This window comes from Oxyura jamaicensis, chromosome 9 (genome assembly GCF_011077185.1).
Source record: "Oxyura jamaicensis isolate SHBP4307 breed ruddy duck chromosome 9, BPBGC_Ojam_1.0, whole genome shotgun sequence".
Taxonomy (NCBI): domain Eukaryota; kingdom Metazoa; phylum Chordata; class Aves; order Anseriformes; family Anatidae; genus Oxyura; species Oxyura jamaicensis.
In genome coordinates this window covers 24123226-24150730 of record NC_048901.1, presented here as the reverse complement: position 1 = coordinate 24150730, position 27505 = coordinate 24123226, and the positions used below count along the sequence as shown (strand labels likewise).

The 27505-nt window shown below is 39.7% G+C and overlaps 1 protein-coding gene across 1 annotated transcript in view; it reads left to right on the top strand.

Annotated features, from left to right (window-relative positions):
- Positions 1-27505, top strand: part of RSRC1 (arginine and serine rich coiled-coil 1) — a 137089-nt gene that overhangs the window by 22514 nt on the left and 87070 nt on the right. Inside the window, exon 5 of the mRNA XM_035334677.1 lies at positions 8143-8313. Coding sequence (XP_035190568.1) covers positions 8143-8313 — 171 coding nt within the window. The remainder of the gene's footprint in view (positions 1-8142; positions 8314-27505) is intronic.

The following is a 27505-nucleotide window of genomic DNA, read 5'->3' as shown; positions in this document are numbered from 1 at the left end:
ACAAAATACTAAAAAAAAGAGGCATCCAACTTGCATGTAAATTAGGAAATAATATTTGCATTTATAGAACATGTATTGAAAAGTACTGATGATATGTACAAAGTGTTTTGCTTTTGTTCATGTTGTTGTTCAGGAGTTTCTAAAGCTCAGGAGTCAAAGTTATGACTTAATTTTTGGAGCCCTGATCCTATAGTAAAATAATGACTATTTTCTTTAAATATATATATGTTTATATGTTTAATTTGGAAAAAAAAAGATTGCATTTTAAAAAAAATTATTTATATATGCTTCATAAACCTAATGTGGTAAAAAGGATAGGTGGAATACCTCCAAATCTTTATTTATTTATTTTAAACCCCACAAAATTTATACCTTCCATGCTTGGTTATCACTGAGTTAAAGAGAAACCTTTCTATTTTTTTTAATTTTGAGCACAAAGTAATGGCTTAGTTTGTTACCAGTCAGGTGACAGTAGGCACATAGCTTTTATGGCTTTTTATTTTTTTTCAATTTATGAGAACAGCTAGTGTCCCGTTGTGTAAGTTGATTTCAAGCATCTGTTTAGGTAATTTCATTCAGCTGTCTAATATCTCTTTGTGGCTATAAGTACACATAAATATTATACTATCTTTAAGCCGAAACCATGATTGGGGCCTCAATCTTAGATGTTTTACAATCCCAAGAAATAAAATAGCAGTGTTGTCAGAGACAGAAGAGTAGAACTTACCTGTAACTAATTTGAGCTTCCCAGAGGCACCAGGGAAGTGAAGAAATCACCCTCAAAATCTGTCATTTATATTCCTTAACTTTTTAACATAATATCAGAGGTGCTGTCAAATTTACAGCAAATAATTACCTGGATAGTGATTCCATCTGGAAAATGAATTTGAACTTTTTTCATGGCTTTGTGATACAGCCAGATCTTCCTGTCATAGCAGATGCAGAGTCACTAATGCCTGCATGATGTAGAAACAAATAATTTGCTGTATTTATGGAGAGTCCTGAAAGGAATCTGGACCCTTGTTTCTTAAAATATATTCCAGCTGTATCAAGGATAGGAAAACTGCATCTCTGGGTATAAATTAATTACAAAGCTTGAAGAATTTACTTATAAATAAAATGTTACCTTACTTGTTCATATACAATTTGACTTTTTCCATACTGGTTTTTAAAGAATAAATAAATAAATAGTGTTTTCTGCAGGATTAGACAATTTGAATGATTTTTTTTTTTTTTCTGTCTGCTGTAACCTAAGAAGTGGAAGTTCTGGAATTGGGTTAGAAAATCAAGGAATCCCTCTCACTCGTATCTCATCACAACTGTTTTCCTTTTGCTTCGCCTTGAGGTTGAGTAGCCTTTTAAACTCTTATGTGAGCAGAGGACGAGCGGGATACTCTCAACTGATTCATGGCTGTTGCTTTTTTGAGAAAGGATGGGAATTTGGTGGGGGTAGCTTTTTCTTATTTTGCTTTTATTTAATAGCCAGGACAGTGCGCTAACTCCCATTTCTTTATTATTCTATTACTTTAAAATTATTAGAATAAAATACCTGATTTTTCTGTTTGGTTGTTGAGGTGGCAACAGGAATGTAGGGTTAAAAAACGTCCCATTTTGAGACAGTTTCTAAGAAAAGCAATAAAATGAAAGAAATTCATGTAACGAAAAAGTAGATATTCTTCAACTGAATTTCCTAATTTGAGGTGGAATCTCAAAAAAAGAGAGGTAGTTCCTAGTCTTTGCAGAGATGTGGAAACGAAGGATGCAACACGTTTTCCCTTAGCGGGGATGAGGCAGAGGATGCGCAGTTCCTTTGGACTGGCTGTACTGGGCACTTACTGACCTGTGCGCGGGCTGAAGGAATGAAGCGGAGAGGAGAATCCCCTCCTGCCATCACTAATGGAGTGGAACAGTTTACAATTCCAGTAGATCAGTGGGAGCTGTTCACACAGCTGTTCTCCCTGCCCAGATCCCCGACAGCACACTTCATTACGCTTCCTTTGGCCGCAGCTGCTCCCACAGCCCTGCCCCTGCGTAAAAAGCCTGTTGGAAAACAGCACGTAGGGTTTTCTGCACCGAATGCAGCAATAATGTGTATCCAATAGCCCTGCGGTGAGTTTATGTACTTCCATACATATCTGTAACGTACAACTGGCCGTTAGAAGCACATCACACGGCGGGAGGGAGCAGGGAGGTGCCCCTCAGGTGGGCCCTGTCAGCAGGGCAGCGAGCTGGAGCTGGCTTCGTTAGGCCTCTGTAAACTCACAGCAACAACACCAGCTCATCTCCTCGCTTGATTAGCTGATGCTTAATCTAGGATTTGTATTTGTGGTGGTCAGGCAGTATTTTGTAAAGCATCTTTTCTGGTTTTAGTTTTCTGAAGGCTTTTGTTGGCGTGCCCCTGACGCTGGCAGGGCTGCAGCCAGCGTGCTTGTCTCCCTCTCTTCTTGGGCAAGGAGCTCGCACAGCTGCTGGCAGAAAAGCTCAGTTTAAATAAACTTTGTAGATTGTTTTCCATCTGGTTGTTGATCTCCTGTAGGTTTTCTAACACCTTTGGGGTACCATTGGTGTGTATGGACCCAGAGAGAGCCAGTCGTCGTCAGCACTGCTACATTCTCTCAGCTTCTGTCAGCAGGCTCCTTGTAGGGTGCCCAAGGGCTGCTGTGGCAAAGAAAGCTTTCTAGTCGTCTTTAGAAGTGAGAGCAGGTAGGCCAGAAGAATGAGAAGAACGAGATTTGTAACAAACGGGCTGCCTGAGAACAAACAACAATAGCAGTGTCTTTTCTGTCTGTTCTGCTGTCCCACATTTCTGTTCTGCTCATGCCAAGTGTTCAGTAACTGTTTGGTTTGGTTGGTTTTAATTACAGTTTACTGGAAGTTTGAGTATTATTTCCTCAAATGTTTAATTATGTAATTAAAATGATTTATAGGTGGAGAATTGTTTATTACTGAACTAAGTTGATGCCTGCATCTGGTGAATCTATTTTCTCCATTCTGCAAAGTGTGTTCTTGATGCTCTGTTACTGTTTATATTTCACCTTGCATTTCTCCAGCACAGTAGACTACCTTTAATACCCCTCTATTTTATTTCTTACCAATTGTCTAAGCTGCTGGCTCAAAACAACTTGTTTCCTCCTAGTGCTAGCCTCATTTCAGACTTTAAAGCTGCCTCTGCATGTTTTCATTTTCCCTCACCTTATATTTAACAATAAATAACCATGTTATCATACACTTTGTCATTGCCGTATTATCTATATTTAACTTCCTTCAATGCATGCACTTTGAAATTGCAAACTAAGAACGACTTAGACTGTTCTATAGAGGTATCCATATTCAAATAATAATAATAAAAAAGGTATTAATTTCCACACTTTAAACAGCTGCAGCTGATGCTTGAAGTTATTTTACATTCCCCAGGAACTTGTACCATGATCTTTTTTTTCTTGCTCGTGAACTTGAGTTAAACAAGAAACCTCTTAATATGCTTTGAAAGAGAACATGTCATTTTGCTGCAATTAGTTGTGTTTGCACTGTCTTTATTACCAATATGAATATCCAGGTTTGATGCAATGCAGTCATTTCATTGTTCTTTGCCAGACTTTTGATTTATTGCCAAAGTATTAAAGAGGCCTGAATTTGTTGGGTTTTGTTTGTGGTCGTTGAGCTTATAATAAGCTAATAAGAGTTGTATCAGCTGTGAGATATTTAGAATACTTGTGAAGACCTTGACATCTCAGAAACTTTCATTTGAGTGGTGATTGTTATTTGCCAATAAAGTCACTTTTTTTTTCTTTTTTTCCCAGAAACTTACCTTCAGTGCAGGAATGCTCACTGTCTTCTGTTTGAGCTTTCTTGTATTTGCACTCTAATTCCTCTTTCCATTTAAAAAAGTCTGTCTCAGTGGCTGCTTTCAAATTGTAGTGTTTTGAAAAGATTAGATTGTACCTATAAGATATAGCTCAATGCTTTAGTGCAATATAATTGGGGAAATACTAAACGACACTGACCTCATTTCCTTTAGAACAATGAAAATTAATAGTTTCACGTTTTATTAGGCTGATATTCCAGATGTAGTGTACATTTAATTAAGTGTAGTTTCCTTTTGGTTATGGTATGTGTATCTGCTTTTTGTCGCAAATTCTTTCTAGTTTTACAGTTTTCCACATGTTTTCTTTCACCATTTATGATTTTTTCAAAGCAGAGCTATAAGGATTTAAATCACTTTAGCATGCAGCAAAACAGTTCCCATTCAAACAATAAACGCCATTTTAAAAAGCCTTTAGATCTTCTGTCACTTCATAAATATAAATGTATAAAAACATTATGCAGTTGTAGTGCCCACCTGCTAATTAAATGCAGATTTCCTCAAACTTGTTTTAAAATCTGCTTATTTGTTTCAACTCTGTCTCTGTTCAGAATACATATGGCCCTTGTGAAACTAATTATGCTTATGGAGCAGCTGTTAAATTTAGTGCAACTAATTTTATCCAATATTTTACATTTTAATTGATTACCTGTGAAGAAATTAGCAAATTAACACTTATTGTGCAGTAACTGAATGGGCTTTTATGGATACTTTCAATTTTTACAAGTGGACTAAGTGTTGATGGAATAAAGACATTTCTTAGGATTTTAGATAGGAAAGTTATTGGTGAGCCTTGATTATCTGGTGTGAGAATTTAGGGATACTGAGTGATGCCAAGCATCTGTGTGTTCTGTAAGTTAGACATGAAAAGCAGATTGGAAAGTAATAGCTTTTCACAGAATTTTGGTAACATATGGGCTTATCTGGATCTAAGAACTCTTTGAAGATCTTTGAACTTGACTAAATGACTTAACCTTTGGCATGGTGGGTGGGTGTTTGTGCGCGGTGCTTTGGGGGAAGGGGGGTGCGTGCTGGCAGTCTACTCTCCAGCCTGATTTTTTTCCTCCAATACTTCTGTAATTGGAACACTTTGCAACTTGCTTTAATATTAATAATTGGGATTTAAAAACAAATGCAACGGAATAAAATAGATCTTTATTCTCCGCCTGATCCACGGACTTTTATACTTGTTTACTTGTGACTTCTTGGCACATTGGACTTATAACTCCATTCCGTAAAGTTTTATCTTTCTTTCTTTTTCTGTATATATCACAGGATATTTTAATACTGATCCATGGTAGCATAGAGGTAAATTCATCCATGCTGGGGATGGAACAGCACTGCAACTTGTTAGAGCAGCGACTTCATATACTCGAATTTTCACTTTATGAAATGGTTTTCCACTGCCAGGAGCCTGTTGAGGCTTTTGGACTTAATGTAGGGCCTTCAGAAAGTTTGTATGAAGTATTCTTAAAACAGTATTTTAGGATTTTGGGGCCTTTATGCAAAGAGAAAAGCTTTATTAAAATAGCAGCATACCGGGGAATGAGGCTGTGTGGGTACGTCCTTGCCAGGAGGCTGCAGCCCGCTCCTCTGCCTCCCCTCTGCCCCTGCGCAGGGGGGAAAAAAACGTAGAAATGAAGTAGAGAAAGTTACATGGGTTGCAAAGTGAAAGGCTCGAAGCTACAATGTTCCAGACTTGCTTTTAAGGATTGTCCTAATTCTGTCCTGATGTCTACACGACGGCATCTGTTAATGCAGTCAGTCAAGCTACACGGGTAATCGTGGCTTCTTCGCCGAGTAATCCTGTTGTCACCTGGTTCATTGAAATTGGTGTTGCAGAATTAGATGTGGAGTGTATTAACAGGTGGATTTAATTACACAAGGCTGTAAAGGATTGAAGCTTCCCTCAGAGCTGGAGGAAATGAGGTTGGTTTTGGATACTGAGGGGTTTTGAACTCTTCTGTAAGAGGGAAGATATAGGTGGCAGTTACTTTTGGGAGTACTTACCAACAAGATAAAATCCCTGGAAGAGCTGAAGGCAGCATTAAAGTTAGGCTGTTCCTTGTTCCCTTTCCTCAGCTTTCCTTATTTACTTTGCCTCTCTTCATGACTGGGACCAGTACGTCAGTAACAGATGTGTTTCTGGAGTTGTGTTGCCTTATCTGTGCATTACAACTACTATTTGTAATCCAGGTAAGCAAACACAATTAACTTGGACTGATTTTGTTTTATTTTGGAGTGCTCTAGATCTGGAGCATTGAGAGGAAATAATGAAAAATAAAATATTTGCAAAAAACTTTGCACAACAATAGAAAACTCCTCTTTGGAGAGAGGTACCAGGCCACATCCCTGTGTGGATCCATCACAGGGCGGAGCGGCTGCATGTGAATTATACCTACTGTTTGTTCTACTTTAACAACGGAATGAACGGAAATCTAGGATTTGAGCACCCATCTAATCTGAACTGAATTTGCTGTTATTTGTAACCCCAAAATGTAGATGGGAGAACAAGTTCAAATTTGAGCTGAGAAAGAGAGCTCTTTAGCAAGAGGTATTTCAGATTCCTCAGGTATTTGTTTGAAGGACTACGCTGTTAAGTAAGGAGAGGCGTTTCATCAAATGGAATTGATCTGTGTTGCTATAGGGCATTTTCATTTTTATTTTTAAATTATATATAGTATTTCTGACTCTGCATCTTACCTGCAGTGTTCTCGGAAATCGTGGTTACCATCCAAGTGATCTCATCTGCCGTGCTCTGTTCAAAACAAAACTTCCTCCACCTGAGAGCTAAAGAATAGGTGGATGCTTTGTAATTTGTGATGAAATAATAAAAATCTGTTTTGAGACAGAAAACGTCCTGTAGTTCATAATACTCCCCTTAAGTGGTAATTCGACCTATTGTATGAGAGCTAATACTGTGACCAATAAGAGAAGATATAGTGTTGCAAGAGATGCCATCTGCTGAATGAAACGTAAAACTGAGGTTCTGACCTCTGGTGCTAGTCTAAAAGGCTTGATGGCAGGAGTAGGTATGTTAACCCCAGTATGCTGGACAAATTCCAGGCTCAATAACAGCATTCTTCCTAAATTTGATTTATAGCTTCATCTGGATGTAGTATTTTCTTTTGCTTGTTCTACTGGGGAGGTTTATTAAACAGTTGTTGCCTTTAAAATTGAGTGATCTTCTGTATGGGATTTTGCTTTTAAAGGCTTTTGGAGTTTTGCAGTCCAAGAGGTGCTAAATAATTTTTTAATATGATTTTATGAAATGCTCTCCCCTATCCCCAGCCCTTTCAAAAAGTCGCGATCAGAACTTTTAGGAAGATGTACGTTGTGATAGAAACTAGTGGAAACTTGAGTTGCTGTTTTCCTAAATGTGCGTTGTAAAGGCGCATAAGTAGCTAAAGACCTAACTACTCATGTACCATCAGCAGAGATGTATTGATCAGTAATAAATTATAAAATTACATTTAGAAAATCATCTAAAAAATCGGGAATCATGAGATACACTTAGAAACAGCTTTGGGTACGCATAGAAGCATTATATTGTAGTACGACTTGATCTTTTTTCATTCAAGTGTATCAGTAACAACACAAATTTATTACAGAGGAGTGGATAATGTGATTGAGAACAGAGTATCCTATGGCCAGCTTGCAGCCAAGAACCGGAGGACTGTATGTGCACAAAGCCTTGCACCTGTATGCAGTTTCTTGCGTTATTGGGCCTGTCGGGTTGGCGTATTTACAGGTTTTCTGCAGCGTGTTTCAAGCCTGAATGTAAAAACAAAGTGTGTAAATGTCAGCTCTGCAGGCTAAAGTTAGGGTTTTGTAAATGTCACTTTTTTGTTTTGTTGGAACATTGTTAGTAGAAGTATTTAATATGTAAATACAAGCACTTAGTAGCATCTGTAAAATCTTTAATTATTTGCCAAGCTAAATTGATCAGAATTTAAGAATGCGGTGTTTAACGCTTAAGAAAGATTTTCCAGCCTTTCTTTCTTCAATAGCTCTGAAGACTACTTCGTTAATACTTGATTATTTTGTTAATGCTTGAATACCGTGTAGCATGATTTAATTTACTTTGCATTCTTCCTTCAGAACAGAAGCAATGCTTTCTTCTTTTCTTTGAGAAATTGGAAGGTTTTTGTTTAAAAATATTAAATTACTAAATGATTTGAAAATGAGTTCAAAATAGTTGGACTAGATAACAAGTCTAACATACAGTGATGGTGAAAAATGTATAATTGCTAAATTTTAATATTATGGATTTTGTGTAGATCGCGATCAAGACCTCGTCAACGTTCTTATAGTCGAAGTAGTGAAAGATCCACTCATAGGAGAACTCATAGTGGGTCTCGCGAAAGAGAGCGGCGTAAAGGCAGAGAGAAAGAAAAAGTAAAAGAGAAAGGCAAAGGAAAAGAGAAGGAGATATATGGCGCGAAGCATGGGTAAGTGAAATGACAAATAATGCAGCTATAATAAAAACAGGCAATGATTTAGAGTTTTACTTCTTAAAAAACAGTTTTCTTTGTATAATGCATGCTACTTATGTAAACAAAGTGGAAATTATTAAAATTCTTTGAATCACATGATTCTGAGTATTTTAAAATTCTGGCATGTGGCGTCATTTGAACTAAATGATTAACAGTTCTTTTTTTCCCTTGCCTTGCAAATATGCTAAGTAGATTTTCTTCAGTAGATGAATGTAACTCAATTTCTGATGCATTATAACCAGTTTAAGGAAAAGAAATGAAGAGTACTGAAAAGCACAAAGATAATTTCCTATGAAAAATTGTTTTTCACCATGTGTGGTGGGTTTCATCCCGACTTCTGTGTTGACAGAAGTTTGTTGGGCTTCATTTGTGGCTCAAAGTATTGCTTCAGTAGAAGTACTTGCCGTGCTTGAATGATGGACTGCCTTTCAAAACATACCGCCAGCCTAATTTTTGCTTGAAATAACTTAGATTGTTGATCTTCTTTTTACAGCTTTCAGTCAAGGCAGTTTACGTAATTACCTCTACTTTATACATCTTGATCTCTTGCAACCTTTAGCGTCATGCAACCTCCATCATGCATTTCCCTTTGGTGTGTTCCCACTGCAATGCTAAATGGGAATTTCTAGGAACATCCTCCGCCAGTGTTCATGGAGATACCTCACGATAACCTGCTTGGTTTTACATCTTGTCGATATTGGTTACTTAGTCCCTCAGATATTGTTCCTGCTTGTCCTTGGTTAGGTAATTGATTGTGCAAATATTCTGGATTAGCTATTTATTTTTTTTCTCACTTGTACGTGGACTGCTGGGAACTTAAACGATGGTGTTGGCCACTCATTTCAAGTGCTACTTTCCCCATTTCACTAACCCACGTGCCATATTTACTATGAGGGCGGCGAGGCCCTGGCGCAGGCTGCCCCGAGGAGCTGGGGCTGCCCCGAACCGGGCAGTGCCCAAGGCCAAGCCGGGGGGATTTAGGCAGCCTGGGCTGGGGGCAGAGGTCTCTGCCCATGGCTGGGGAGTGTTGGGGAGGCTTTGAGGTCCCTTCCGACCCAAACCAGTCTGCGATTCTGTGATTTCATCTGTTGTTGCTGCAGATGTGTTCAGCCCTCAGTAGGATTCACTATCTCGGAGCCCCTGAAATGTTGGTGGTATGTCATAGACAAGATGCCTGTTACCTGTTTACTTGAAGTTTGAATATGTTTTGGTACTTGGGGAAGAATGAGAAGCCGGGATGTTGCAGCCCAATCTTTTTTTCCTGAAGTAGATTCTAGTGCTCTGAGCAGGGCAAGAATCCATACTGAGCACGATACATTTGGTGCGTGAGAGGTCTTCTGGACTTTGTATAGAAGCACATCTTAAATCATGTTGGAATATATTGCAGTGCTTTATTAGCATACTGCCTGACTTTATGTCCTTTTATAATAGGGATCAATATCTGCAAGCTGTAGGGAGAACTCGGAAGTGCCCAGAGTTTTTTTGGAAGCAAACAATTTACCTTTATATTTTGATAATTTACAAAATCGCTTATGCTAAATCCGAAAACCAAATGTCTTGTTTGGGTCGTTTCCAAGGTAGTTAGGACAAAGAGTACAAACTGATAATAGAAACATTTTATGACATCAGTCCATTTTCCTTTGAGCCCAGGTACTGACCAGTAGACTTTGTGCAGGGATTTCTTACTTGGAGCGTTATTAGACTACCAAATGAAATATACCCAGGATGATGCTGATATAATCTGTGCTTCATCAATTTTTCTGAGGGGGGGGGACGTGTTTTTCAGTTTAATCAAATGGTGATCAAAGTGTGTCTGTACAGAGAGTATGGATCTGGGAAGCTGTTTTCCTTTGCAGTTATTTGTCATTCTGAAGATTTAGACTGCATCAGCATCAAGTTATTGTTTGTTAAAGGTTTCGCAAAGCAACGTATTTAAATACAGAGCTCTTGGATTCCATTGCTATTTGCACTTGATGCAGTTATTTGTCTAGGGAATACTCTGCTACGGACCAGTGAGAGTGAATTAGGAACTTAGAGTTTTCCTTCCTAAACGCATGCATGTATTTAGGAAGAGAGAGAGGTACTGCAGTGTCTTTTTGCCTTGTGTGTTCTCCAAGAAAAAAGAGGATAAGTAAGGTGTTTTATAATTGTCTCTTTGTAGGAGACTTCCTCAAGCCTCCCAAGCTCTCGGCTTTCTTCCTTGCTATCATTTCTTGATGTATTTATTTTCTTCAGGGGTGAAAAATACGGGAAAGAGAAGGCCTCCTTAGCCAAGGAAGCTCACCTGTCCTCCCTCGTTTATAGATGTGTGGGAAGGAGGATGACACAACGCAGCCTCAGTGAACCTTTTGCCTTTGTACATCTGTGGGCTTCTGGCATTTTTCTTCGTTTTCTGCAGCAGCAACGAGATTCAGTCATGCGTTTGTTCTGTCTGAGCAAAGCACTGAGCTACCATCTTTTGTTTCCCAGTAGCTTTGAAGGCTTTTGTAGCTGGCTGTGGTCAGCCAAAGGTAGTAAGCTGGTTTTGCTGAATTTTGTTTTTGAGGGCATACGTTATAATTCAGGATTTTTGTCTTGTGGTGGTGTCAGATGTCCTCTTGTGGGTATGGCTAGAATTATAACTCTTATTATAGCTTGTCTCCAGAGCTAAGCATCTTAGCAGATTCTGCGACTGACGCTGGTCCCCTTCAGCACAACAGTTTGCTGCCCTGGCTGGAATGTTGCTGTTCACCCAGCTGGCTTCATGCTGGAAGAGACGAGCAAGCACTAGAAGGACCTGCTCTGTCAATGTCTTCATCTGAGAGCCAGTGAGCAGGCGATAGGCGAGGCCTCCTCCAGCATCTGCATTTGCTGAAAAAGCTGTGTGGTTTTTTTCTTGTTTTAAGTTGGATCTAGTTTGGGCAGGAAAAAAAACACACGTTTTATTCTGCTGTAACTGACATATTAATGGTGCTTTTTTTCAACTTACCATTCAATTTCTTTGGAATAGATTCTTGCAGGTACTCCATGGAAAGACACATGAAGGGCCAGGTCTACTTTCCAATTTAAATTAACGTACGTTTGGAATGTATTTCTTGGAAAACAGCTACTTGAAAGCTGTAAGGAAGATCATCCTAAAGCCAAATCAGAAGACAATGTAAATTCTCCAGTGCTAGTTAACTTTATAGCCTCGGCTTTGCATAAATGAAGGTATTTCAGGATGAGTGTTACTTGCATTTTCTTTGCATAGATGGGTTGCTCCATGGTATGTTTGTTCCTGCAGTGACTGAAACAGCTGTACTGGGAGAACTGGTGTATAGATTCAGTCTTTGAAAAGTCAGCCCTTATCACAGGGTATTTGGCTCCTGGTTATTACGTATTGAAAGTGAAGGAAAGGAAGAGGAGGATTGGATTATGAAGATTCCCGTTGTATGGTTTGGTGTGTGAGAGAATTCATTTTGACACCTCAGATCAAGCTGCTTGGGGGAGACACTTGGGAGACACAGATACTTTTTCTTACTTGCAGTCAAGAAGGAATTAAATCTGAGTTGCAAGCCTGAAGGAGCTGAAGGAATTGGAACTTGATCAGAGCTCATCAGAATGACTATATTCCTATATATTCCAATAGGCTGCTAAGTACAACGTGTATAGAACATGATAAGGAGTAGGAAATAAACCTAAAGAGCCTAGGCAAGTTTAGTTAGAGTATTTCCTGCTGTACAGAATATTTGGAGGATAAATACACGTATCTTTTCTAGGCTTTTTCTTCCTTCTCCCAATCCTCAAAATGAGAGCTGCGCTTTATGTTTGTTTGTTTGTTTTGCAAATCAAGGCAACTTTAGGTTCTTTCAAAGTAGATCTTGTATTCGCAGAAAATATCTTGATAGGTTTCCAGAGTAAAAGAAGTCTGACATGGTAATCCAGTTGTCATCCTCCTGGCATTCTCTGTTTCAGTGAATATTCTTTAAGGCTGAGCACTGAACTTCTCGAATGTTGGATGAGTGTCAGCTATTTGGTGGAGACAGGCTGTATTACAGTCATAGCAAAACAGCTGAACTCTTTTGTTCTTACAATCTGAAATGTTTTAAGGGATATACTATTTGTTCAGCCATCATGGAGAGAGATTGCGGTAACAGCTGCTTTGGATTTAGGTTGGGAAGCTCATTTACAGCATCTGACAGTACTTGGTATAAATAAAAAAACAGTGAGCAGAGTTGAGAGAGGTCTATCAAGCTTTGAAAGAGGTTTGTGCTCACTTAAAAGGTAAAGCAATGCAAATTTAAAAGCAGTATACCCTAAAATATTCATAAACAGAAAGAGATCCATCTCCCATATTATCAGGATAATTTCATTTCCAGCATAAACTGTGTAAAATAAAGCTGAAGACAAACAGGTAGCAAGAAATGTTCTTAAGTAGTTACCCACCTACTGCGCTGCTATTTGTTTTCCTTCCATTTTACAAGTAATCTGAACTAAAGAGTTTGATTTTGTCTACTTATCTCATAGTAGTTGTTTGAATTGTGTTCCCGTATGTATGTATGTGTGTATATATATATATTTATAAATATTTCTGTTGCAATGCGTGGGAGAAAGTGCCTTATTGCCTGGAAGAATATATATATATATATATATATATATATATAAACAATAAACAATACAACTTTTTTGGCAGAACTGCTGCCAGCATTTCCAGAGTAAAAGCACTTGCTTGGCCTTCGAGCTTTTTCTGTTCATCCAGTCGCATAGGCCAAGTTTCAAATCACATTTCTCTCTTTGCAATAACGACATGGCTCTCCAATACGGTCATGCAGACCCACGGCTGCAGCAGCGATATTGTGCACGTTCTTGCTCGGGACCGTTACTACACGCCAGAACCGTGCCGGGGCTCGTACTGTGTGCACGTAGCTGCCCTTCCTGGTCTCGTGCAAGCTTTAGTGACAAGCGCTGCATCGAGGTGTTACCACACCTTTGCAATTGAATAGAACGCACTGCATCTACTGATGTATTGTGTGGTTTTATAAATAAAATGGAATCGATCAAATAAGGACCAATATACATTTTGTGATGCGTTGTCAGTTTCTGTTGTCCCTGCAAAGTTTTATAATGCACACTGGACATCTGGTGTCTAGCTCTTACCAGTAAGTTCTAGTCTAGTGATTTTCTTTTATTAAATTTTGCTTTAGTAAAAAAAGCAAAGGTTTATTTCTCCAGAAGTAGTTTATCAGGTCCTACAATTGGCTGCCTCATTTCCTGTTTTTCTGTTCCTTTCTTTCTTTTATTCCCCCCCCCCCCGAAAAAAAATGAAGGGAAAAAAAAAAAGGTGACACTGATCAGAAAAGGTTTCCGAATAAAGACCAGGAGACCGTTGTCTCTGTGTCAGAGGAGTGAGACAACACCGTAGTGCTGCTGGAGCTCTCCATGAAGACAATTACTTGCTTCTAAAGAACTAGAACAACCTTTCCTCTCTGCCCCCAAGCCCACCAGACTCCAACCCTGCTCCTCTGTGATTTCCCCGTATTTTCTAGGGTCTGTTGGCTTCCCCCCGTTCTTCTTTGGCTTCAGAGCGTAACACAGCGGCACTAGGAAAGCTTTGCTCTTTATTGCGCGGTCTTTCAATTACTAATGTATTGGCTAGACTATATCCTGAGTCGTGGACATCAGTGACCTTTTAAAAATGCACTATAGATTGCGCAGTGTTTCTCCAAATGTTGCAGGGTGCCTTCTTCAGCCGGTGTACGCCGCACTGGACCTGGCTCACAGGCACAGAGAGGTTTTTTGTCTTTGATCCTCCAAATGTGCCACTGCCCGTAACTGTTCTAACATGAATTCTTACTAGCGGGGTATCAAGTGTGGGAAATACAAATATATATATGTATATATATATTTTAAAACTAATGGACTATTCTTATTAGGTCCTGTGATGGTTTGAGGGTGCCACCAGAGCCCCGAGGGCGCTGCCAACCCTGCCAGGCTGCGGCGCCTGCTCCAAAAACTGGTTTCTTTGTGCTGGTGTTCTTTGAAACTGTCTTTTTTCAGCTTCTCTTGTAGAGATTAGTTTGAGTAGAGACAAACCGACTTTTTCTGCTGAAGGTACACTTGGTGTGAGTCGCTGTGGGATGCTGCCGTGGGAGGGTCTGTTAAAGCAGGGGTCGGGAGCCGGAGCAGAGCAGTGTGTGCATCTTGTCACAAAGTGCCTCCAGCTCTGCCGGCACGGCCACAGCGTCACGGGGACAGGTAAGGCTGAGGTTTTCTGGCGTGCATTGGTGAGCTGGGGGGGCCTCGAGCAGCTTCTGTCACCTCGCGGGGTGGGCATGGCCCCCAGGCCCTGTCCTGCAGGCTGCTGCAAAGGGTCAGGCACTAACGGAGTTCCTTCTTCCAAATGCTCTGTTAGCACCAGAAACTTGTGCATACCAGTGATATTCGTGTACCTCCAAAACTGCCTTCTAGTGCTGATTTACTTAAACGTGTACTTACTACGGCACCTTTCCAGCAGGTTTGTGCTCTTTTAATCCACGTGCCTTAAAGCAACTCGCCTACGCGTTTCCATTGACCTGTATGCAATTCTAGTGTCTAAAGTCTTCACTAGGTCAAAAGCATAAGTGGTGGCACTGAGACATGGTTTTCATAAGAATCATTGTTCATTGTTTAATTGGGGGGGGGGAAGTCATAAAAACTTGTTAGCTTTAAACAACTTTTGCTAGATTTATTAGTTTCCCCCTAGCTTTCTTAGTTGGAGAATTTTGGATTACTTTTTAAAGTGTTTTTGACAAATTTTAATGGAATAAATTAAGAGCAGCTTTTCAGTTGTTATGAAGAAAAGAAGTGTTGTGCCATTAATCAAACCCAACCACCCGTTTTAATTTCTGGTCCCTATTAAATTACCGATTTCTGCATTAATGGCCTCATGACTACTGAAATACTCGGAGAGGTATTATGTTGCTTAAGAATTCGTTTCCCAAATATATTATTCATTTTTCCTTTTAATTCCGTGTTTTAGATCTTCCGGGGTTTGAGGTCGCTCTGTCGAGGGGACCTTTTCCAGTGGCATTTAACCACAGCGTTCACAGAGGTTTGTTCTCAGCGCTCCGTCGTGGCAGCGGGCCAGGAGGTTCTGCTGACGGTGCTCGGGCGATAGCCGCCTGTCGAGGAGCTTCTCGGGGCTTGGCAGAAGGCATTAGGAGTAAATTGGGAATATCGGGCTTCTCCGAGTTTGACAGCAGTCAGACGCTCTTGGAGCTTGTCATATTTTCCCTACCTCTTTCCACGCGATGCAGGAGGAGGTCGTTTATGGTAATTTTCTCCTATTTGCATATAGGTTATAGAGTTCTGTGGTGCAGAGCACGCTCAGAACTCCTTTTAAGTGTCTGTTCAGATCAAAGCAGGACTGTGTGATAGCTGTTGTCTGACACCAAGCTGTGTGGTGTTGTTTTCATTAAACATTTATCATACTTCCAATGTGACAGCAGGCAACTTTGTGCTTGGGTAACATGTTTTCATGCAAAATTTATTGAAAAAGACGAGATCTTGTAAAGAGATCTTGTTGCCTTTCACCAGTGGCGAAGGCTAAATGTTTGATTGGAAGGAAAGATACTTTCAGCACGTTTTGGGCGTTCGTTATGCTGAAGAACAGTGAAACACTCTGCTCTTAAAAAGCAAGTAAATACATCTGAAAATTGTAGTTTACTCTGGGAAATTTGGCTTTGACAGTTCACATGAACATCTTTTTTTCATTTTTCTTCTGCTTGGTGTTAGCAACTGTTTATTATGTTTTTGTGGCGAAGGAATAGGTTAGCATGTGGAAAGCAAATGCTGATTTTTTCGTAGGGACTAATACACCAAGTTTTTTAACAGATCCGTGCATATCAGCATAAATCCTTGCATCTCAGACTGTTTGCTGAGAAATTTAGGAATTTTTAGGTAATCTTAACATTACAAAACACGATTTTTTGTCAAAAATGGAAAGATAAGGTAGTATGTGAAATTAGTAATATACTACTTTAGAGTAAGACCCTGTTGTTTATTACAGAATATTTCCTTCTGCCAGTGATACCTTTGTTTTTGGTTTGAAGCACTTCTGTTGTACACCTGCCTTTCCAGCCTTGCTGATAGAAAGGTGGTAAACACGCAGCTTATGCATTCACTGCATCCTTTTATTTCTGTTACTTCTGAGGTGAAGGAAAACATTTGGAGACTGATGATCATTTAATAGGTTTGGCAAGTGTAAGAATTTCTACGTATTCTTACAGAGTTTAGTTTTTAGAAAATGCCTCAACTGCAGAAGGAATCTGCAACTGTTGTTTACTTTTGTGGTGAACAAATCTGTCGGCAAAAAGGGCTTTTGTATATATAAAGAGGGCTAAACCCAAATTAATTCTTCTACAGTTCTGTGTTGCTGCTTTTCTGTCGCTTTCAGAGAAGGGATCTCCCACCGTAGTCCTAAAAAGGGTTATGCCAGCAGGAAGGGCGAGGAGGTAAGAAGTGGCTCTACCACTGCTGGTGTTTCTGAATGCTTTCTAGCGTGCCACTGCAGCCTGAATGGTATTGGTGATAGCGGGCTGCTCTGCTCAACTCTTTCATAAACTTAATCTAAGAATTGTGCAGCTGTAGCCACGACGCTTTAAGGGCAACAGAGAAGCAGTACTCGCTGGGAAGTACAGCATTATTCTTTTAGAGTACATGATACGAGTTGGGAAAAATGATGGTGCTTTTAAAGATGTGAAGCCTTCTTCAGGTCTAAAACACACTCAGCAATTACCAAGCTTCAGTTCAGGTCGGGAGCAATTCCTCGGGGTGTGGCATTTATGTTAATCGGCCAGGCAGTCCGAAGGGCTAGTGGCTTATCACTTTCCGTACTGTCTGTCGCAACAAGAGGTGGCTCTCAAAATCTGTAGAGTGTTAGTGTTTATCTGATCCAATTATGCACATGCTGCTTCCAAAACGTAATCTCTGTAGTTGTTGGCCTAAGGTATTTGTGTTCAATCATCTCTATTCACTTACAAATGGGATTTTGTCACACTGAGACTGATTTTGTCACACTAAGACCTCTTCTTTAAAATCTTACATGACAAGATACATTTATCAAGTAGCAGAAATGTGCAAATATAAATTGATGTTCAGCGTGCTACAGTGTTGGTTTAATTTGTACTGCTCGGTCTAATTTATGAGTTCGTTTTAGCTGCTTGGATTGTCTTTAGAACTTCTTTTAAAGAGCTTATGAGGGTCATATTGTGAAAGAGTTTTTTTGCAATTCGAGTTCAAAGGAAAAATAGCGTACTTGGTAAGTTTTGATTCAAAAGATAATAATTAAGGATTATTTCTGGGCAGAACCTTGCATATCATGTTTCAACCGTGATCAGGTTTTCACTGCTGCGTTACAAGCACCCAACAGTAGGTGCTTATAATAAAAATTATGAGAGACCCTTATCCACAGCCGAATGAATTGGATGGTAGTAAAATGCCCTGTTCAAGAACAGTAGACTCTGAGGCCATCTGTCCGTATTAAACACAATAATTTGTAGAAAAATCATAGAACTTCTTTAAAATCTGTTTAAAATTAGAGAATGTATTTTGAAAGCTGAACCAAAACTGTTTCACTGCTGTGTTGGAAAATAGTTTAAGTATGTACAGCAGGGTTTTCTTTGTTCTTTTGTGAGAGGGGAAAAAATCTTTCCTTAATCTGAATGTTTTTGTTTTTAGTGTCTGGGCTAAATTACCAGGCCTTTAAAACAGCTACAGTCCCTCTGCTGAGAGGTTGTTATAATAAAGTTGAAGATGCCAGATCATACTTGTGAGCTACAGTAATTTATTTTTGTAGCTTCTTGAAGGATAGCAGATAAGAAGCTTCTAAAATTCTACACACTGTCTGGCTGAGTCCCCTTATCCGACCTGGGGTGTCTTTGAATGCCAACCGATGGCTTTGACTTCCTACAGAGCGGGCTTTGAAGGATTTGTATTGTCCATGGCGAGAGAGTTATTTATCCAGAAACAAAATAAAAACAACATACCCCCCCTCCTTTATTTATTTATTCTGTCTTTACCTTTCTTTCCAGCTCTTTCTCTTTGTTTTTTTTTTTTTTTTTTTTTTCTCCAGCAATGCTTGTGTTTAACGGGGTTACTCTGGATGCAGGGCTTGGCTTAGCCGAGTTGGGGGAGCACACGCTGATTAAGCTCACGCGTTCTGTGAAGTTCAGTTTGAGTAGCTCTGCCTTCTGCTCTTGAGCTCTGCCTTTACAGCAGCTGACCTGGGTGGCCGCATCTCTCGTAGCATGCAGGAGCAGCAGTGGGCACTTGGGTGAGTGTCTTTAGAGGGCTTATTCTGGTTTTGTAATGCAGCTGCTGGTAGTTTCTTAGCGCTGGCTTCTAAACTTCTCTCGTTTGTTGGTGAGCCACGAGCGCAGGTGAGCAGATCTCACCCCTGGGCTGTGCCTGGCCGGTGTCTGGCAGTCCTGGGTGCTCCGCGGTGCTTGTGTCCATGAAATAGAAATAGGGTTATAAAGGGAGCAATGCATGGCAGGAAGGAGCAGAGCAACTGTGATTATGTGGTTGCTTACCTTTTCCTGAAACATGTCCCTCTTAGGTTATTAATTAGAGTGGTTGATTATTGTAATTAATAACTTCTGTTATGATTTCCCCAGAAGTAGTTTATCAGCCCTAGCATTGGCATACTTCGCCCTTTCCCGAGGTAAGCATCAGCAGTGAGTACATGAGGCTGGGGGTGGTCTCATCTCATTGTTCTTAAATTCTGCATTAATACCGCTTGCCCACAGAACAGACTATCCCAGGAAGAACAACCACTAGTTCCTATTTGTGTCATTTTATATCATAAACATTCATTAAAAGAAAAATAGAAAACATAATGAAAACGGAACCCTAGTAGGATCCTGGCATGATCACACGCTAACAAAATGCAGCTGGCCAGCAGGCGGGACTCAGACAATTCTGTTCTGCAATGTTTATCTCCGTTAGTGCCAGACACACTCAGGATGTAGAAATGTGAAGTATGAAATAACTTCTGGTAGGCAAGCCTTCTGCAGTTGATTATTTTGAACTGCAGATTTGACTATATGGAAATATTTAAATTTCTGTATTTAAAAACAAGCAAAAACCAAACAGGGAACAAACAGAAAACCCTTTCTGTTGACTGCAGAATTGGAGTTTTTCACATTTGGTGCAAGGTGACCAGTACTTCACTTTCTTTTTTTTCACTGGGGGGCTTGTTACCTAGCAGAAGTTGATTTATTCCATAATAACGTTTTGTGAGGTATATGTAACTTCCCAGGTACTGGAGGGAACAGTGCCCTGACCTCCCAAATTCGGTGTGACTGCTTATCTGACCTTCAGGTGCATTCATCCTACAAGGCTGCGTGTCGCTGGGCTTGTTTTCATGGCACCTTTCCTTGTCTCTAAGAACAGTGTTGCTTTTAATAGATGAAGCAGTGCATCTTGGACTTTAGGGTCATCTTGACTGTCTTGGCATCTGAAATTCAGCCAAATCCGTGAAGTAGCTGGTTGTCAGCCACCAGAGCTCAGTAGGTGAGTCCTGAACGCAGCTGCACTCAAATTTTGTAATAATTTTGGGGTTTTGTATTCAGTTAACTTATTTTTAATTTATGCCCTGTGCTTCATCCAATGGTTTGAATTCAATTTTTTGATTTCAGTTCGATTTCATTTTATTTCCATTTTGAAAAATTAAGTCTTTATTTCTCTTTTATTGATTAATGTAGGGAACAGTGCAACTCCTTTGGAGAAGTAAGTGTAGTTCAGGGATTATGGTAGGGGTGAATTAGCTGTAAAATAGTGGTTTCATTGAAATGAAGACTTTGTGAAATGATTTGGAAGTGGTTTTGCAGTGTAATTTATTTAGAAATACACGTACTTACTGAACAAGAAAACAAAATGTAGATATTTTAATGCTTCAGTCTTAGCATATTGCTCTGGTCAGTGCAAATGAAAAGATCAGTGCCTGGTGGGTTTTGTGTTGTTTTGTTTTGCTGGTGTTCCGCTGTCAGCAGCAGCTGGTTTCTGCCACTCTGCCTTGGATGATGCTTTTTTGACTGTAGCATCAGAAGAATACGCCGCTCTTCGAAGATCTGAATTAGATTTTCATGTAGAAATAACTTCAGTGTATTTTCTCAGTGCCAGGAATTCTCCCCCTCACCCCTCCCCACGTTCCTGTTCCTACACAGAACTTTTTTCACATTATGCTACCTCATGAGGTGCAACTCCACACAGTGTAAGCTAAAAGTCTTGCATTTCTGATGCTTTGCTGCCGGAAGGAATTGTAATCAGAGGCATTGAAAAGTAATGATTCAGATTTTGCTGTCTTTATTTTCCGTCGTCATCGAGTCTTAGATGCACATACTGTCCTAAAGGATAATTTCATGTGCCTTCACTGTGTTGACAGTCTTTGTCAATACATCTTAAAACTGCATATAAAAGCAGATGTGACTTGTGCTTCTTTTAGAAATTGTTGCAGGCCAAAGATCAATACTCTTAACGATTAAAAAAAACCTTAAACTTTCATATTTTGTTTAGACTTTTGTGGTAAGAATCTCGAGAGGAAAAGGAAATGGGACCAGATTTTCCAAGCAGATGTTCTGGTGTTCTTTAATGTCCTCTAAACGCAGAGGTGAAATCATGCAGATACCGTGGTAGTGGTTGGTCTTGTAGCAATGCATTAAAATACTTCCTTCATTGAAAATTGTGTCAGCTGGTCTTTAAGGCAGTGAGATCCTGGATTTGAGTGAAGACCGCAGAAGAAGTGCTCAGGTGGCATGGGATGTGATGTACCATTTTGAAAACACCCATAAATGATAGATTTTTTTTTAGGGTTAGGCTTTTCTCAGCTTTCCAAGTGTTTTGGTTTTTTTGATGTTTACTGATGTTGGTTTCTCAGAAGCTCAGGCATTCCAAAGTGATGCTGGACTTCGCCGACACAAAGGAAACCTGGTGTTTACGTTGGCTGAGATCTGCTTGCACATCTGAGAGCGGAACAAAATGGGAGAGCAGTCTTCGTCCAGAAACTTTGAAGTAGATGATCGGTTGTGTCAGAGTCATGCTGGAGACTTCTCAGCGATGGGTCCTGGAGCTGCCTCGCTCGTCCTCCTAATAGGATTCTGACCTAGAAATCTATAGGGACTGTGTGCTTAGTCTTCTTTCATAGGTTTACAAGTAAAGACCACAGACCAGAGTGGTTTTGCAGGTACTGCACACGGTGAAATGCTTAAAGCACAGTGCTGGCAGGTTACAAATGCCTCGTACTACGGATAGGCAGGATCCAAACATATTGATAACTGAGGGTGTCATTATTTACCGTGTAACCATGGTGGTTCTTTGAGATCTGTTTTGTGCATACTTACCCTTTATGAATTATTATTTGCTGAATGAAAAAATGAATTAAATAACTTGGACTCTCCCATCCAGGTGCTCCAGGACACAGGGTGCTGGTGGCACCTACAAACTTGTTAGAGACTCTAGAGAAGTGAATTCATTAGGTCTGTTGGCAGAAGATGCTGAGAAGGAACCAGCTGAAAGGCCAAATGAGGACAATTTCCTCCAGAGGAAGCCAGCCAAGGGCTAATGGGAAGCAGAGTAAGAGTTTCCCCCTGAAAAGGAAAGAGATGTCCGTGTGCCCAGAGTAGCTCCGGGGTCACTTGCCTTTGACCTGGATTTGTTGCTATTGTTGTTTGGACTGCTTTGGACTTGTTTTTCTTTTGGTTTGCTAAAAATCCTCTTTTAAGTCTAAAAAGGATGGTCATTTATTTAATGGGCTGTGATATTGAGACAGCACCATCTGGTATTTCTTTTCCTTTCACTAACAGACGTCTCTAAAACGCCGTGTGAACTCGAGGACAGAGCACACGTGTGTAAGCTCTGGAGCACATCTGTCCAGAAGATTTCGATGAACAATGAGGTCCAGAAAGTCAATAGTTTTTACTCACAGAGTAACTTTTTCATTTTAATTTGTTCTTTAATTTATCTTGAGCTAGACTGTAAGCAAGTGTGGTACTGTTACTTGTTTATTGCAAACACTTAGGAAATGCTGGAAGAAGTAAGCACTCACTGAGGGAAATTTGGTACTCATGCTCTGAACTGTAGGGTCCCATCCTGCCTCCTTTTAGGATTTTCATATTAGAAATATATTTGTAAGCCTGGAAAACCCCACACTCTTCTCTTGTGGATGGGATACTTCCATTACCAATCAAAAGGACTGTTCGTAAGTGAATCTCTCTCACTTTTGCACTTTCTAACACTTCTAAAGAAGAAAAGAAAATCAACGTTGCAGTGGTAGGAAGTACAAAATCCAGATTTTGTGTTCTAGGTTTATAGTTGAGATTATCAGTTAGAGATGCTTGTTAAATTAGCTTTCCTGCTAAATTTGTGTACTATGAGGACATGCTATTTCCCTGCATTTACAGAAGTAGATTTTGGAATCCATTTGAGGGCAATATCTTCAAAGACACACATTACTTTAAGCTGTTTAAAATTTTCAAAACTACGCAGTCCTTAAAACTGCCAACCATGATTGTCCTTTCAGAACTATATAATTTGCATTATCTTTGTTTTTGGAATTAATTCCTTAAATAGAGAGTATTCTTTCTAACGGAGTACTTCATTTACACGCGTGTACACACACACGTTCCCTCTGAATGTAAACATGTGGCTCTTTTTTTTTTTTTAACCAAGGCACCCTGCACTTTGCGAGCAGCTGACTATTGTTTTAATGGACTCCCTTAATCTATGTATGAGGAATCCAAACTGAATGATACGGAGCTGTGAAAATCCAGTTAGTGTGAGCTGTAATCTCTTTACTGGGTTTAAGTAGTTAGTGGCGTTCAGACACCCTGCAGATACTGAACTGCAGAGATACAGTAATCACCTAACCATACACCCGGTGTCTCGCTAGCATGGAACTAAAGCAGAGGGCTCCCGAGCAATCATTTAGGTTGAAAAACAAAACACCACACGCAAGCACTGCTTCCTCTGAGCAAGCAAACAAGAGACTAAAAAAAAATACCAACCAAAAGATATTTTAGTGTAAAATAAATGTAATCAAACTCTCACTGCTTTCACCTTCTTTATTTTTTTTGATAACTTTTTTTTTTTTTTTTTTTTGCTGTAATTGGACTTACCTGCTATAGGCAGTATAAACCATCTGGTTCTTATATTAGCAAGGGAAGAAAGAATGTGTTGGTTAAAAAAAGAGTAAGGATATACTTTGCAGCCTCGTGTGTCATCCTTGGCCGCTCCTGGTTCTGCGCTGGGCAAGGTGCTCTTACGCAGCGGCAGTCAGCCCTTCGCTCCCTGTCCGTCCTCTTCTTGTGTCCCCCACTGGATGCGGAGGCAAGAGCTGCATTTGGAGATCTGCTTGGTCTTTTTGTTACTGCAGGGGTCTTAGCCTCGGTTACTAAATAAAATAGAAGAAAACCAAAAAATACAGATGGATCTGCAAAGAAACGAACGCTGTAGTTCTAAAGCGTGTTCTTGGCTTCAAGGCAGGGCTCGTGTCCTGTTAAACCTTCAGTCTGTGCTGCTAAGTCTCCAAGTCTAATTCCAGTCAGAGTTCATAATATGGCATGTGCACAAGCTCTTAATGACTCATCCAGTCTTGGAATAAAACATCTTCAGTTCTGCAGCAGAATCCACCAGCTCTTAGCGTGTATCATCTCCAGCCTGCACCCCATTTTACTGGGACGAGCCTTCAGCATCGTGTTGGTTTTATTCCCTTTTTTTCATGGGTTATGGCAGCCCTAGCAGTAACCTAGTGAACTGAGGTTTTTCTGGAGGAAAAAGATCTTGGAATCGTTTCCATTTCAGGTCATGATTTATGCATTATTTATAATGTTGAGAGCAACATCTTTAAAGATCCATGAAGGACAAGGCTGGGAAATGCTTTGAGTGGCTTTCAGGGTAGAAATGGAAAGACCCAGAGGAAGCATGTTAGATGTCCTGGTGATTCTCCTGGATTCTGACTTGCTCTTCATCTGCTTCCACCTGCTGAAGTTCTCAGAAGACAAGGCCTATTTAATGGTGAATTATGGTGAGAATGATTTTTTTTTTTTTTTCCTGGATTGAAATTGGAAAAAGCAAGATCAGTGTATTTTCTCAAAATGGATTAAGGAATTGATCAGGAAGGTCTGACTTTGCTGCTCCGATCAGAATCTCTCAAGGCTACTTAATGGGATCACACTGTGTCAGAGAGAAAAGGTTTTTTTCCTATTGATTCTTGTCAGGTGGGTATTGCTTTGTGCTTTGAAAAATATTAAAGAAATACACACAATGTAATAGGAAAATGTTTATCAGAGTTGGATTGGAAAATGCTCCCAATACTGGGACGCTCGACTTCTGAGGATGGCAGGAGTGATAGGGCTTCTAAAAAATAAATAAATAAAATTATTTTTCTCAACAAGAATCTTGGTTTTGTCCTGTAATGTTCTTGGTATGAAATTTTAGATAACACTGTAGCATTAGTTTCTACTTGTAATTAATGTATGGCTGGTCCTCTGTAAGTCAGGATGTTCTGTGAGCATGAAGATGGAGTAGAAGGTAGGAGCTTCTATGTAGTGGAAAACATTAAATCTTATTAAATCTTACTTAAAAGGTCAAGATTTGTTTTGTATAGATGAGGACAAAAGAGTCAAATCCACCAATTAATTTGTTTAAAAAAACAAAATAAGCTTTAAGCTCCAGAGCTTGTTGAAAGCTGCTTCCGTTAACTTTAAAGGTTATAAAATAGATCTCTCCTTTTGAGAAATAGCTGTACTAAGATTAATGGGAAACACTGAAGGTTTTGCTCAGTTATTTTCAGTAAAGTACAGATTAAAGCACAGTATGGAAATGAAAAAAACATCACAGAAGCGTTATGCTGAAAGTTCTGCTCTGCGGCATGTTAAGAACTTGAAAATGTTTTTCTCTTCCCATCAACTTTTCTCCATTGTTTCTCCTTTCCCATTATGTACAAGTCCGGACTGAGATATTCTGGCTTTCATTGTGGCATTTAAGCTCTTGCTGCTTGGCAGCCTCTCCTTGCAACGCAGAGCCTACCTTCCATTCCTTTTCACTGCTGGGCAGGGTACGGAGAGGAAGGGATGGAGAAAAGAACACAGGGAAAAGGAAATTGTGCACTCCATCCTTCTTACCTGCCATGAGTACCTCAAATCTTCTTCTATTTTCATAAATACACTATTTTTTTTAAACATGTAGGCTCTAGTAACTGAAAGAATTGATGTTAGATGTTTAGATCTAGATGGTAGATGCTTGGAAGTGTATGTCCGTGTACTTGTCCAGTTGACTCCAGTGAGCGACAGACACCAAGTGTTTTTTCTGCAGGTCTTTGGGTTATTTGTGAGACCGAAGGCATTTTTGCAGTGAACAGTCCTGTTACAGCAGCTGGTCTTTGCTTACCGTCTCTTCCTAAAGTTAAGTTGCGAATTTCATTACAGAAAAACTCAATGTTTGTGTAACTGGTAATTGTATTGGCAAACACACAAAAAAATCCACGTTGTTATAGGATTTTATTTTATTTTATTGAGAAAGCAAAGCAATCCAGTGAGAAACTTAAGAAACTGGGAACAATTTTTCATCTCTCTTCTCTGTATCAAACCATTTTTACCAACTGTTTTTACCCATGAGAGGGTTGCACCTGACTTGGACACATGATCCTCGCAGACCTGTCCTTGTGTAGCCTGCTAAGAGAACCGTACTGCAGGGCAAGACTTCTCTTTTGGTTACCAAAGCATGTTAAACGTGCCCACCTATGTATAATGCCTAGGGGAGTACTTCTTTCGGTCCGTACGGGAGCAGACGTTACGTGAACATGGGATCTCCTTTTAGCACGGCAGTTTTCACACGTGATGCCGGTGATATTTGTTTCTGCCCGGCAAAACGCGTTTGGTTTTATATGCAGCATTGTGCTTTGTGTTTCCTGGTCTGCCTTTAATCTGGGACTGTGTTTATGTAATGCAATAGAAATGTTGCTAACATGATTATACTTTTATATCTTATTAGCTCAAATACTGAGTACAATAAAATGGAAAACTGTTTAAATTTTATGTTTAAGTGCTTGAGATAAGAGCTCTTGTAAATGAAATGTGATTACATTTCTGTAATAGATCTTCTCTGTCTTTTAGTACTTTGTTTAGCTATGTAATTCTATTGGGATTGCTGCTTCGAAGTTTGACTTTTAGAAATATCCATGTAAAACGCTCACACAAATGAACAATGAGCGCCAATCTGTTGAGAACTCAGCATCTCCCGTCTGAAAAAGAAAATCGTTGCTAGATAGTTTTCTTTGTGATAACCAATTTGAATTAATTCCCTAACATCACCTTGAATTTCCATCTGTGTAACCCTGATGTTCTTAAGCGTTTTGCATTTACCTAATGCTCTGGGCTATTTTCACTTAGCATGTATGGAAAACTGTGACTATCTTAAAACTGGAGATGATATGAATAACAATTGTTTGCTGATCTTACCCTGTATCTCCCTGCATAACCTGCAGTCTGCAAAGGCTGAGTAAGTGGCAGATAGCTTTTGTCATCTCTTATCCGGGCTGTACACTTGTAAGGAAGAGCAGGGATAATCGCCTAAATCTAATTAGGGGTTAAAAGAGGCCATGACTGTGATGTGGCAGTGAGACACCTTACTGTATCAATCCTGTTTGCATTAGAAAAATAAGGTTGTCATATTGATTATTCAAATTAGCTTATATTGGCCATGGCTCAATGGCGTGCATCGCAGCTGAAGCACTTGAAGGTCCCAGCTTTTCAGAGAAGACCTATGCTTATAGCATATATTATGTGGTGGCTTGTTTGCTAATTTAGGGGGTTTAAAACTAAGACTGAGGGAGTTTTATCATGAGAATTAAAGGTTTAAGTGACCATCAGAAAATGAATTTGCGCTTTCATGTGCGATATTGGTGATTGCTGAAAGCTGTTAAATGAAGGCCAATAAATCGGCGTTAGATCCTTTATGGAGAAGTCACTATTGGAGTTAACAGATCTCGCAGTATTATGTTTGTGCACTAATTGATGTTTAGTTCAAAGTCGAATGGAGCTAAAAGAGTAAAGTAATTGCATTCAGATCAATTCCACGTTCAAGGGATAGTGAATTCCCTTGGCTGTAACTTTGGGGTCTGTGTTTTAATTTAAGAATCTACCTGGTGCTGGGC